The sequence below is a fragment of the Carassius carassius genome, chromosome 10 (genome assembly GCF_963082965.1).
Source record: "Carassius carassius chromosome 10, fCarCar2.1, whole genome shotgun sequence".
Classification (NCBI taxonomy): domain Eukaryota; kingdom Metazoa; phylum Chordata; class Actinopteri; order Cypriniformes; family Cyprinidae; genus Carassius; species Carassius carassius.
Genome location: NC_081764.1, coordinates 27,925,304 through 27,939,731, shown reverse-complemented (window position 1 = coordinate 27,939,731; position 14,428 = coordinate 27,925,304). Strand labels below are relative to the sequence as shown.

The window sequence follows — 14,428 nt, the reverse complement described above, 5'->3', positions numbered from 1 at the left end:
TCTCTCAGTCTAGTTCTGTAGGCTACACAATCATGGGGAAGACTGCCAACTTGACAGTTGTCCAAAAGATGAACACTGACACCTTGCACAAAGAGGGCAAGACACAAAAGGTCATTGCAAAAGAGGCTGGCTGTTCACAGAGCTCTGTGTCAAAGCACATTAATAGAAAGGTGAAGGGAAGGAAAAGATGTGGTAGAAAAAGTGTACAAGCAATAGGGATAACCGCACTCTTGAAAGGATTGTGAAGCTAAACCCATTAAAAAATGTGGGGGAGAGTCACAAAGAGTGGACTGCAGCTGGAGTCAGTGCTTCAAGAACCACTACACAAAGACGCATGCAAGACATGGGTTTCAGCTGTCGCATTCCTTGTGTCAAGCCACTCTTGAACAACAGACAGTGTCAGAAGCATCTAAAGACAAAAAGGACTGGACTGCTGCTGAGTGGACCAAAGTCATGTTCTCTGTTGAAAGTAAATTTCGCATTTCCTTTGGAAATCAGGGTCCCAGAGTCTGGAGGAAGAGAGTAGAGGCACACAATCCACTTGCTTGAGGTCCAGTGTAAAGTTTCCACAGTCAGTGATGGTTTGGGGTGCCATGTCATCTGCTGGTGTTGCTCCACTGTTCCAAGGTCAACACAGCCGTATACCAGGATGTTTTAGAGCACTTCATGCTTCCTGCTGCTGACCAACTTTATGGAGATGCAGATTTCATTTTCCAACAGTACTTGGCACCTGCACACAGTACCAAAGCTTCCAGTACCTGGTTTAAGGACCATGGTATCCCAGTTCTTAATTAGCCAGCAAACCTGCCTGACCTTAACCCCATAGAAAATCTATGGGGTATTGTGAAGAGGAAGATGCGATATGCCAGACCCAACAATGCAGAAGAGCTGAAGGCCACTTTCAGAGCAACCTGGGCTCTTATAACACCTGAGCAGTGCCACAGACTGATTTACTGCATGCCACACCACATTGCTGCAGTAATTCAGGCAAATGGAGCCCCAACTAAGTATTGAGTGCTGTACATGCTCATACTTTTCATGTTCATACTTTTCAGTTGGCCAAGATTTCTAAAAATCTTTTCTTTGTATTGGTCTTAAGTTATATTCTAATTTTCTGAGATACTGAATTTGGGATTTTCCTTAGTTGTCAGTTATAATCATCAAAACTAAAATAAATAAACATTTGAAATATATCAGTCTGTGTGTAACGTATGAATATAATACAGTATACAAGTTTCACTTTTTGAATGTAATTAGTGAAATATTCTAGTTATATGACCAGCACCTGTAGTGAATGTCACAGTGCAATAAAGTATAAAAAACAGAATAAGAGGAAACAACTGAAGAAAATAGAAAAATATATTTATAAATGAGAAAAGTATTAAAAATATATATATAAAAAAAGAAAAGGCAAAAAAATAAATAAATAAACGCATAATTAAAAAAAAAAATTATATATATATATATATATAGTTTTGACTCATTTTACAGCACCACACAGTTCTAATTAATATATTCTTTATTGGAATTAAAAGAATGGTTATGAACCACAGAAACCACCAACACTAGGCAAAATGATATGAGAAAGGAGAAATATGCATTTATTTAAAGGAAATTGTTTTAATATATAATTGTACTTGTAATCAATTATCTATCATGCAAATATACTAATTAGAAAATGACATGCTCAAAACATGTACCAGGCACCAGTATTACTGGTCTAGGAAGAATACAAAGGAGTAATGGTAATTTTAAGGACCTGACGGCTGCCATTTTGAAAATGGGGCATTTCTTGGAGTCAAATTTTGGTAAACTTTTAGTATGTTTTTAAGTACATCTGATACTACTGTAAACCATTGAAAAAACCTTTTGTTAGAATTTTTTTGGGGTCAAGCCATATTTGCAGCTCACTAAAGGTGTTCTGAGTAGTTTTAGTTGCATGATCCCCCTACTATATGTAAGAATTTTCATGCATTAATGATTTTTTATTGCCAATGTGTGAACAGTTGTAAAGCAACATAAAAATGTGACCTTCCTAGGTTTCCTATAACAGTCTGTAGACTGATTTTTATGGGAATGATGCAGGTTGGTTTTGCATTTTAATTTTTTTATGTGGCAAAGTAAAAGTATTAAAGGTTGGGTGAAAACTGGGGTGAATATCAAACCAACCCTGAATGCAGTTCACTTAATGGCAACCGGTGTCATTAATAACAAGGATTTTCTGATTTGTATGTGTAATATATTTAAGCGCAATACCCTCTATGCAGCTAATGCTAAAAGATTTCATTAGTCAAATCACTTGCTAGTTTAAGAACATTCCAAGAAAATGTTCCAAGTAGATTTAACAAAGTTGCTAAGGTGTTTTAGTAGTTTTATCACATTGAATTTCGCTTGGTATGGTGTTTTGAATAGTTTTAGTGGATTGCAAATCACTTATTAAAATGATAGTTTACCCAAAAATGAAAATTATATCATCATCCCAGCCACCCCCCCCCTCCAAAATTTTTGCAAACCTGTATGAATAGGGACCTTCACACCAGAGGAACATTTTCACATAACTTCTTTTAACTATTGGTGGAAGTACTCGGTTTTTTGCATGTTCGCAATTTTAGTTATAGGAATGCCTTTTGAGTAAATTAGGATCTACTTCAGAGTTAACGCAGCACAATAGGAACAACCAGTGATGTAAGTGACTAGCCACATACATGCCATACAAAACACAGAGTCCCGCCATTTTTAAAAAGCTTTGTAAACACACAGTTTAAATATACACAAAGTAACTCCACAAGCATAGAAAACAGTGACAGATGGACTGACACCAATCTCCAGGCACTTCTTTGTTGAATTCTGCACTTAGGTCAGGGACACAGCAAACGGACGTGAGCTGATGAAAGCCGACTGTGCAGTTACCTCACATGACCTGTGTTGGGGCAAAAAAGTGCACTAGAGCACACCGGACTAGACAGACTACTGCCGATGGCCAACTAGCTTGTACACTCTGCGCTTGCATGAGAAAACATAACTCTCCCATACCAGCAGGTGGCAGTAGTTTGTATTTGGCTTTTAAAAACAGGTAAACCGGAAGAGCTAGAACTGTGGATATACAAAGCAACGCTTGCTTTTACCAATGTTTCCATCAGTAGTGGCCACTCCTGAATAATGGTGATTACTGGTCTTCGACATCTTGATTTCACAAAGCCATGTTATTCCCATGGTTTTATTAAAATAATCCTCTGGTCAAACTGTAACTGAGTTTCCTGTAACTACCTGGTGCCAAAGCCCCTGATCTCTTTGTTCTGTTGAATACAAAATAAGATATTTTAACAAGCAGTTGATGGTCCCCACTGACTTGCACAGTATGGAAAAAAAGACTATGGAAGTCTAAAATGGAAGAATACTAAATGATGACAGGATTTTCATTAACGGGGAAATATGCCTTTAAGTTCAGTTTAGGGGTACCCAATCTTGTCTCTGGAGATCTACAGTACCTTCCTACAAAGTTCAGATCCAACCAAAATCCAACACATCTAAATCAGTTGGGTAAGATCTTCAGGAACATTTGATACTGTAGTTACAAACAGGTGTGTTAAACAAGCTAACTGAGACTTGTTATAGCACTTGTATGTCATTGCTCTTTTGTTGATTTTGATTGCTTCCATTATCCTCACTTGTAAGTCGCTTTGGATAAAAGTGTCTGCTAAATGACTAAATGTAAATGTGTGTTGGAGCAGAGATGCAAGTGAACTCTGCAGAAAATAGGATTTCTAGAAAGAAGGGCTGGGCACTCCACTATTGGAGATCTACTGCATTGCTATGCACTTTCTGGAAACTTTTGGGCAATGCGCTACAACTGCTGTGAACACCTTAACAACTTTATCCTTGCCTTATTAAGCACCAACAACACCAAACAGAACTATTCTTGTTTGTGTCATACGAAATGTCACTGAATACCTTGGGTCGCACAGGAAGTCAGTACTGTCACCATCCGCCCTCCATACAAGCCACTCCCTAAATGAGGGGTGGCAGAACATGCGTGTCCTGTCTCGACGGCCAATCAGAAAATAGGAAAGAGCATCCATGCGCTGCTGGAAGTCCTCCCACTCCAGTTCTCCTCTCATGGACCCGGCATTCAGTGCCCGGAAGAGCTGTTCATCCGTCAGAGGGTGCAAAGAAGCCAGAGCCACGTTTAGCAGAGGCAATACTCGTTCAAATGCTGAGGCCGATGGGAATTTCATGTTGCACTGCAGCAGATAGAGCTCAGACAGAGACACGGGTATAACCTTATAGCTGGAGCTTTTAATGACCAGGTGACCCTTCTCAAACAAGTCGAGGGTTAATTTTAAATAAAGATATGAGCCTTGGCTGAGGGAGACCAGGTGGGCACTGAGTTTAGAGATGTTTGCTGGGTCGGCTTTGCTATTGATGGCAATGTTGCTGAGGATATCAGGGCTGTGGTCTATACGGTGCTGGATGTAGGAGGTGAGGTCGGAGGTTATATCCTTGTTGTCATGGAAATCATCCAGAGAGATGATGGGAAAGGGGAGGAGACTGGTGACTTCCTGTGAGAAGATCAACAAAAAAGCCATTGCAAAAACCCTTATGAGTTATAAAAATAAAATACAAGTTCTTGTTTAAGAAAAATTAAGAAATGTTTAATTCCTGTAAATGACACTAAATTCAAGTTATTTTACACATCTGTATTTTTTCTGTTAAAAAAAGAATGAAAACCTTTAAAAGAACCCCCAGTGATTTTTTAAATGTTGAAAGAATTCTCATACTCAAAGTCTGCATATATCAGATCAAAAGCAAAAACAATAATATTGTCAAATATTATTACAATTTAAAACAACTGTTTTCTATTTGAATACATGCTAAAGTGTGATTTATTTATGTGATAGTAAAGCTGTTTTTCAGTCTCCAGTTTTCAGTGTCACATAACCTTAAAGAAATCATTCTAATATGCTGATATGGAGCTCAGGAAATATTTCTTAATATTGTCAATGTTAAAAACTTTGCTGCATCACAGTCTCCACAACAATATTAAGCAGCAAAAAATTACATTTCACAACATATAAAATTAGAAAAAGGTTTTTCTAAATTCTAATAATATCTCACATTACTACTGTTTTATTGTATGTTTTATTGCAAATAGAGGCTTCTTTGAAATCATATAGAAAATCTAATTTATTTTCTAAACTTTTGACGTAGTGTATTTTTCAAGGTTTTTATTTTTATATAAATATCACAAATTTATAAATATCAAAGTTTTTGGGGTGTCACACCACATGACATTTTACAATCTTAACTAGCCTTGCCATGTCATAAAAAGGACAAATTATCGGATATGTATAAAGAAGCTTGACACAGTCATGGGGGTCTGCAGGGGTTCTCTCTCTGACATTATGTTGGATGCACCACATGACTTTGATTAATAAATTATAAAACAAAATCTACACACAATTACAATTTTTGACAATGCCTTCATAATTTAGATACTGGTAATCCAGCTTTCTGTCTGCTGCAACGGAAAGACATGCAATTACATATGAAAAAAGACTGGGATTTTAAGGGAACCTTCACTGGCTGTTCTGCACCACAGCACAAGAGTAACGACCACCAGCCTTCCCAAAGAACTCCTATTTCTTGAATAATTATAGTTCCTTTCAGTTAACAGTTTTGTGCTGTATCCACTGACAACAGGGTGCCCTTGATGACTGCAAGAGGGAAAATTAATGAATACTACAAGGACCACAAAAGTCTGTTCATTTTTATCACCATTTTGTAGGGGTGGTGATGGCGCAGTGGATAAGACAAATTCACTTGGTGTGAGAGACCCGGGTTCGACCTGGGTTCGAATCCACTGTGAGACACCAATGTGTCCCTGAGCAAGACACTTAACCCCTAGTTGCTCCAGAGGCGTCAGCGTGCGACCTCTGACATATATATAGCAATTGTAAGTCGCTTTGGATAAAAAGCGTCAGCTAAATGAATGAATGTAATGAATGTAATCTTACTGCACATCCTCATCATCATCTGTATGCAAATCACAACAAATGTTTTCCAATCAAAACAACTGCAGGATTAATGTTGTAGGATAAACAACCGGCAGCCTGGTTGTGTGGGTTTTCTGGCAATTTTAGGTCACTGCTCCAAAAAGTAGTGAGTGAGAGAGAAAGAGACTGTCTATGTGTGTGGAAAGTGTATAGGGACACGCGTAGCATCTGTGGTGTTGCATCACAGCCCTTATCCCCTCTTATATAAGCTTGGTTCCTGTAGGCCAGAGTCCAGTTCTGATCAGACATGGATCACACACTCTCACCCTACAACACTAGCCACTGACCAGCACCCAAAACTCACCACTGCAACCATTCTGAAAGTTTAGATTGCAAAAGGCACATCAGGACACTGAGCATTTTAAACCCTTCTCAGTAGTCTTACATCGTATTAAAACCAGCAAAAAATAGTCTAGCCAAAGTAAGGGTGGAGCCATTGAAAAAAAAAAAAAAACCTTACCACTACGTTGACCCTGATGGTCACAATCAGTTTAAGCCAAATAGGAAATTTAGAGATGATTTTGGTGATGAAAGTTGCTATGGTGTCTCCATAGTCCGGTTTGTGGTACTCTGCCTCATTAAGACCATCCACTAGGATGATGTAATCCTCTTCTGGAATCTTCCGCTCTGCACAACAAAAACAGAAATGACATGGTTAGACAAACTATAGAAGTCCAATGCGGGCCCTGAATTTGTTAAGAGTTTGCATCCTGGCATTACGTGGGTGTGTTTAGGTTTTTCTTTTGAAAGGTTAACAGGAACTGTGTGTACTGCTGAATTCATGTACTACTGTAGGTTATCTAAGAACAACCAGCACAATAAAACCCTGCATGCTGCTTTCTTTCACCATATGTTGAGTAGGAAAAAGTGCCTACAGTCTGTAGTGAAACTCTCACTCTCACAATTTTTGAGTACTTGCCACTTGACTAAAGCTGCACCCTTCAGAAATAATTCACATTAAAAATGAAAAATATTTCATATTTGGAGCTAAGCAGAACATATCCTCATTCATTTTTCATTGTATAGAGTAAATGAAAGTTTCTACCTAACATCTGCTTTTGAGTTTCACAGAAGAAAGTAAATCAGGTTAGGAACAGCAAGAGGGTGAGTAAATGATGGCAAAATATTAATTTTGGGGTGATTTATTCCTTTGAAGCCACAAACGTAATTACTTCCATAGTGTGGTGCTTTTCAGAGTGGAATAAGATATTCAACAAGAAAAAAAAGTAGGGCAGGACCTGATTTTATCGACCACCAATTGATGGTATCATGAAATTAGGGCATTCAATACATTCAGGGGAAGCTGAGGCCTAATGGTTAGAGAGTTTGACTCCTAAACTGAAGGTTGTGGGTTCGAGTCTCAGGCCGGCAATACCACGACTGAGGTGCCCTTGAGCAGGCACCGAACCCCCAACCACTCCCTGGGCGCCACAGCATACATGGCTTCTCACTGCTCCGTGTGTGTGTGTGTGTGTGTGTGTGTACACTTTGAATGGGTTAAATGCATAGCACGAATTCTGAGTATGGGTCACCATACTTGGCTGAATGTCAAGCCAACAAAATACCAGAATAGAGGAAACCCTGAAAACCATTCAGCAGTCAATTCAGAGGATTGAAACACTATTTTATATGAACACTGGCCAATTTTGACAAGCTTTTTTTTTTTTTACTGGAACATGGATGCTGAAGTTCACAGTTACTATTGAAAGCATCTCCACCTACATTTCTTTTTCAAATCAAACATTATTTAGATAATTAATGATATTTGTTAATATTGTCACAATAAAAAAAAAAAAAAATTTTACACTGAGGCTATTCTTAGAATTAAATTATTACTTTAACAACTGGTATAATTAAAGTTATGCTGCATTTGCTACAAGAGTATCTTAAAACAATGCCTATTTAGCTGTCTGGTTATAAATTAATATTAAAACCAACTAATAGCCAGCACAGCCTTGTTTGACAACAGCCACAAAAAGTCACATTTTGACAAAATGTTACTTTTTTATATATAAGAAAGAAACGGCTAAATAAACCATAAAATGTATTCGCTTTTATCCACCATTATTAATATAAAGGCTTTTTCTCTCTACTTTTCTCGATTCTCTCTCTAATCTGATGTTACAAACCAGGAACACTGGTTTTTCTATCAAGAGTTCAGAGTGACAGTTCTGTGTCTTCATTTCTATGCTCGAAAATTTGCTCTAGCCTCATTCTCTAAAATTCCTGTTAAGTCCTTCATCTGTCATTCCTTGTGATCCAAGCCGTTTCTGAGGACCATCTGTTCACATCCGTACTGGGCCAAATTAAATGAGGCAAGAGCGCTTTTCTCCCCCAATTACCCCTGAGCAAACATATTTAGTTTTTAGTGATGGTGTGATTAATGACAGAAGCATGTGATTTGTCTCACCTTTGTGTAGAAGTGTGAGGGGCTCCAGGACTCCCTTACGGAAGGCAGCGGCAGGGTCCTGGACGCAGGAGCGTAAGCTGAGCAGGCTCTGCAGGTGCGTCTCTTTGAGCATGAGCTCTCGATAAGCATTGAGGCGAGGAGCTCTGCACAGTAAAGCGGACACACTGTGCACAAACTCTGGGACCAGGCATGTGTATGTGTTATCAGCCTGACAATAGTGATAGGCCACCACCTACAACAGAAGAAACAGGGATGAATATGGTAAAAACAGAAAACATGGGAAAACACTGAAAGTGGGAGTTTTGGACAGGTTAAAAACACAAAGGAAAGAGAATGGATTTTTTCACCCAAAAATGTAATTTTTGTCAATTTTCTATTGGAAATTCGATGGAACGCAAAAGGGCAAATTAAATGGAGAAAGAATATCCTGACAGCTCTGGGCTCAGTCTCCAAAAAGTTTAGATAAAGACCATTGTTGCTAATTGTGTCTATGATCTACTTTTGCTTACAATGCTTTTGGAATCACAGTCCTGGATTGGTCAAGGCTCCAAGGTGACAAAAAAGCACCATAAAATTGGTCCATGTGACTTGTGTGCTATATCATTAAGTCATATGATGGCTAATGGCTTTGATGCGGAACTGACTGAAATTGATTTTCACTGAAAATCTACATATCTTGACTCCATGGTGAATTTATGAGGGAAGTAGAAATGGCTGTTTCATGAATGGACCACTCTTTTGACTTTTAAAACGAATTGGTTGATCCAGCTAGAAAAAATAGTCTGAATGATTGCTTAATCATTCCAAATGATCAGGTTCAGCTCAGTTCACTCAATGACTTGATGATTCAGTTGCAGCAGAGGGGAAGATTATAAGTGAATAATGAATTAAATTTCAGTCCATTTTCAAAGCTTATATGACCAGAAGACTTGGAATATGGAAAGTCATATGGAATACTTAATAATATTAATTTTAGATTCAAAATGTAACCCTCTTTTGTTCCACAGAACAGTGTCATACGTGAGTAAATGTTGATAATTTTCAATTTTGGGTGATAAATTCCTTTAAAGGTCAAAAGATTTTGTTTCTTTCCACCTTAAATTGTTTTTCTTGTTGTAAACCATGCGTTACACTGTTACAGGATCAAACCTGCTCTCTCCTTATTTCTTCACCAAGATTCTGATTGCCAAATAAACGTCATTAATGCTTCAATGTGGGCAGTCATGTGTTTAAAAGGTTATCTCTGCAGGAGGTACAGCATTACAGAATAAGTCTATTTTGGAGCTTAGTTTAAATGCTCATCCACTGGGGAGGAAGTTTAGGTTCTGAAAGTAGCAGTACTGTAGGTTTTCAAAGCACATGGAGCTCTTTTATCTCAAAGATCAAGGAAAATCTGATTCTTCGTGATTTAATCCCTTTCAAGTTTGTTTGAATATCATGAGTCCCAAATCGTTCTGAAATACTGGAGAATCCAAGCTTCTGAACAGAAGTGAGAATGAAATTGTGGCCTGAAACGACTTTCCACTGACAGATGGCTGATTAAAAAGACGTGACTAGAAGACTCAACAGAGAAGGTTCAGGTCCAGATGTAAATGGAAAAACATGCACACATTCTGGCACACAGAGCAAAGTGTTGAATATGCATATGGCATGCAGTTTGCCTCTGTCGTGACACATCTAAAACTCTGTCGTGACACATCTAAAACTCTGTCGTGACACATCTAAAACTCTGTAATGACACATCTAAAACATTGCACAAAACATCATGTGTATTTATATAATAAATAAACATGAGAGCTGCTCGGTGGAAACTCTTTATTTTGCTGTAAACAATTTTGAAGAGCTTCCTTTTTGTTTTTTTAAATCGCCCAATCAAAAAGATTTCATAAAAATATATTTTTTAAAGGGTTTATTGTCTGGAAGTGGGTGTTTTTAGATGCGTGTCATGAATCCCATTGAAATAAACAATAATTATATATGTAATATAATTAGAAAATTATTCACATAATTAAGGAAAGCACTTAATTAAAGTGCAGATCAAATCTAACACATCTACAGATGCCATTCCAAGCTGTTTCAGAGATAGGAATCTCTTTTAATTTTTTTTTTGACCATCAAATGTTATTTTACCCAGAAAGTTGGAATGAAACAAAGTACGCTCAAAAAAGTTTCAAAATTCACATTTTTTTATTTCAAAATATTGCAATTTAAAATAAATGTTTAACTTTTTTTTTATATACTATGTATTGATGTAATTTATTCATTATTTCAAAGTTGGTACGGACAATTATGTCTGTGTATCATGGATTTACCGGACCCCCCATCCCTCACCTTCGCCGCTTTGTACCACCTGTCTGTCAAGCGGGTCTGTGACCAGCGCCATAGGGCTGATGGACTGGATGGCTGCTTGCCTGCGCTGGATTACCTCAACCCCCCAATTTTCGTCCCCAGTTGCTAAGTCGTGTGTTTGTATTGATTATGTGCTTTGTTGCCGAGGTGTTTTTCCTGTTCTCACACTGTACTCCCAATAGGAGCATAGTCTGTGTGTTGTTTTTTTCTCCTCACTTTCCTAATGTTATGCTGTATTTCTTCCTCAACTCCCTGTCTTTCTGTCCTGTCTACCCCCTTGTCATATTGTATGTATGTATGTATGGACAGGTTGATGGCTAATTTCGCTGGTACTTGTGACTAGAGACAATAAAGGGCTACTACTACTACTACTACTTAGTGAAAACTAGTCCTGTCTGAATAGGTCTAAAGTGTTTACCTTGCTAGCCAAGCGTTTGACTGCCCCCTCTCTGTGCCGGTGTGTGTCTGGGGTTGAGGGGCAGCTGTTGCTGTGGAGGGGACTCTGTGAGGGGGGGTTCAGCTGATTGGTTTGATGAGCATCAGCTCCTCGATCTACAACACAAACACACAAAATTCACGTTATTTTACATAAATTCAATGCATATACGTATTGCAGGTCTGAAAATCTGAGATACTAACACATCTCAGTTGAAGTTTACATATTCATTGAAAACCTTGAGTCCATGTGAACCAGAAGTTGAAAGATACGGATATCAAAAACCAGCATGTCTTCAGATTTCTACCTTTTTTATATTAGTTTTGCAATATTATGAGTAAATACAAAAAGTGAAACTATTCCTAAAGTACATCTTACTCTGGGGTGTAGCTTCAGGGCTGTTGGAAGCAATCTGTCTCATTCGTCCACCATGACAACTGAGAGCCACCAGCTTTGAGATCACTGCTGTCTTTCCCAAACCGACGTTACCTATGATGACAGCCCCTTTACCCTCACCGGCATTTCCTCCCCCCGTAAGCACCTCCTCCAGCCGCTGAAACAGCCAATCACGACCCACAAACACTGCATCCATAGAGACGCTGGGCACCTCAAACAGCAGGGGTTTGAGCATGATATCCACTGGTTTGTAGGGCGTGAGACGAGCTGCAGGATTCAAACAACACAGGTGTTAAAGGGATAGTTTACCCAAAAATTTAAATTACCCCATGATTTACTCACCCTCAAGCCATCCTATGTATATATGACTTTCTTCTTTCAGACAAATGCAAATAGAGTTATATTATTTGTTGATCTCTCCTCTGTGCTTCCACATTCATCACTTCTCACTAGAGCTTTTACTCTGCCTACGTCCTACATCATCCGCTGGAATACAAGTGTATTACAGTGGAAGCTAGAAATTACGGTTTAAATAAGTTTTAAATATGGAAACTGTCATTAGAAAAAGTCATTGATTCTGCTCAGAAGGCCTTTATAAACCACAATTTCTTTTTTTATATATAATTCCATCTAGGAATAGGGTGAGTAAATCATGGGGCAATTTTTGGGTGAACTAACCATTTAAAATAAACCACACACAGACAGACACACACACAATTCACATAGGCAAATCAATGTAGAACATATTTCAAATGAAATGAATCGTAAGAATGAATCATAAGGCCTTGAATTGCTTGAAATTAAAACATAAAATGGAGTCCAAACTCCCCATTCATTTTCTTTATAAATGCCCCTTATACATGTCAGATGTATGTCACATTCTGAAGGTTAAATGCATTTTTCAGTTAATTTTGTCAGTTGTAGCGGTTAGTCAGCACCTTTAGATTCTTGACTGCGGCCCCCTGTATGAGCTCCATGCCACTGTAAACGCATGGAGGAGCGCTGGGGAGCATTCCTTTGTTCATCCAGATACCGCAGCTCCTCCAGTTTAGTACTGCTAGTGGCTGCAGAGAGAAAGAGAGTCATTTAGGGTTGTGTTTGGCTCACAGACAGCAGAGAGATTACATGCCACCTCTGTGATCTCTGTGAAGAACAAACACATTCTGCCGCTGTGTGTGGAGGAACACGTGTACCCAAAACCCCCACCCACCCCAATTCATCCACATACACACACACACACACACACACACAGTCTTAACAGAGTTTAGAGAAGGAAAAACAAGTATAAGTATACAGGGTGCTGCACAAGATCCCGGGCACTATGCATAGGCAGTCCTATTTCCCCCCCCCCCCCCCCTCCGAAAATATATATTCCAGACTTTTCAAGGGCCCTCTCTTCGTTTGGGCCCTGGTAATCAGTCCTGGTTTTGGACACTAGACGTTTAGCTATAATTCAAAATGTTCCATGGATCTAAAGTTTTTCTTTTAAACGACTGAAGAACGAGCTCAGGACGACAATGACACAGAAGCGATTGACTGCACTCTCTCCCTGTTTACCACTGAAGTTAAAGTTAAAACATTACCGTCTACAGCTGCGAGAGGGCGCTCTATGCTGCTCAGCGCTCCTGTAGTCTACAATGAAAACATAGAGCGCCCTCTCGCAGCTGTAGATGGTAATGCTTTCTCTTGGTTCTTGGTTCTAAATAAATGCAACTTATAGTCCAGTGTGGCTTATATGTGATTTTTTCCTTTTCATGACGTATTTTTTTTTGGGGGGGGGGGCACCACACTGTCTTAATACGGCCCTGACTTTGAGTACTAACATGTACCTCTAAAGTACCAATATACACCCTTTAGGGCAGGGGTAGAGCTGTAATCTGGCCATAAAAGTTAGTCCTGACAGGACCCGAGCCCGACAAGTACATAAAATAAGTCCTCTGTGACATCTTAACATCTCAGCACTCTAAATAGACATAGGCTCATTTAGCCTATAAATAGACTAACGCACCAATAAAGACAAGTCTTTTTTAACAAATTAAATTAACATAATTTTTAAATTAAGATGGGTATTTGGCAATAACGAAATTAAGATAAAGGCTCTGCCGGATTTGCTTCGCCATTAGCAGCTGACATTTAATAAAAGAATAATGCCAACATTAGTGTAAATACTCTGTCCACATTATGCATTTAAGACTCAATGAATATTTAGTTATCATTTGAAAAACCTTTACTCACAGAGATTAGGCTAAGCCTACATGTTTTTGTGGAGGAAAATTATTGAATCCACTGTAGATGTCTTCAGTGCGATCCTGCGCTCACTGATGGTGCGTCATTATTCACTCATTATTCTCATTATAAACATGGTCAAAACTTTTCCACACCTCAGACTTTGCTTTAGTTGCTGGTGCAACCAAAACGTAATCCCCAGGGGCAAGCCTCCGTTTCACCTACTCAGCATCCATTTTTGCATCTTTCTCGCGCTAATCGAAACATATCAGATGAACGCTCGTTTACCTCGCAAACCGGAGCGCAAGCCCGAGCCCGGCCCGAGCCCGCATAAGATGATATAAATTAAGCCCGAACCCGTCGGGTCTCGTCGGGTTCGGGCAAAGATCTTCAGCTCTAGGCAGGGGTCTCCAAACTCAGTACAGTCTCCTGCAGAGTTTAGCTCCAATTCTAATTAAACACACCTGAACCAGCTAATTATGATCTTAAGCTGCCTTCACGCCATGTCTTACTTACCAAAATTCTGAGATGACAAAATGTGACATTCTACACTGATCT

At 38.9% G+C, this 14,428-nt stretch overlaps 1 protein-coding gene across 3 annotated transcripts in view; it reads right to left on the bottom strand.

Moving 5' to 3' along the window:
- The window catches only part of LOC132152061 (protein TANC1-like), a 97,974-nt gene that overhangs the window by 14,331 nt on the left and 69,215 nt on the right, over window positions 1-14,428 (bottom strand). For 2 of the 3 annotated variants that reach the window (XM_059560713.1, XM_059560715.1), the window contains exons 8-13: window positions 12,583-12,708; window positions 11,627-11,911; window positions 11,231-11,364; window positions 8,464-8,695; window positions 6,514-6,680; window positions 3,952-4,559 (exon numbers count right to left, since the gene is read on the bottom strand). In XM_059560713.1, the coding sequence (XP_059416696.1) occupies window positions 3,952-4,559; window positions 6,514-6,680; window positions 8,464-8,695; window positions 11,231-11,364; window positions 11,627-11,911; window positions 12,583-12,708 (1,552 nt within the window). The remainder of the gene's footprint in view (window positions 1-3,951; window positions 4,560-6,513; window positions 6,681-8,463; window positions 8,696-11,230; window positions 11,365-11,626; window positions 11,912-12,582; window positions 12,709-14,428) is intronic. The other variant, XM_059560714.1, reaches the window with a different exon arrangement.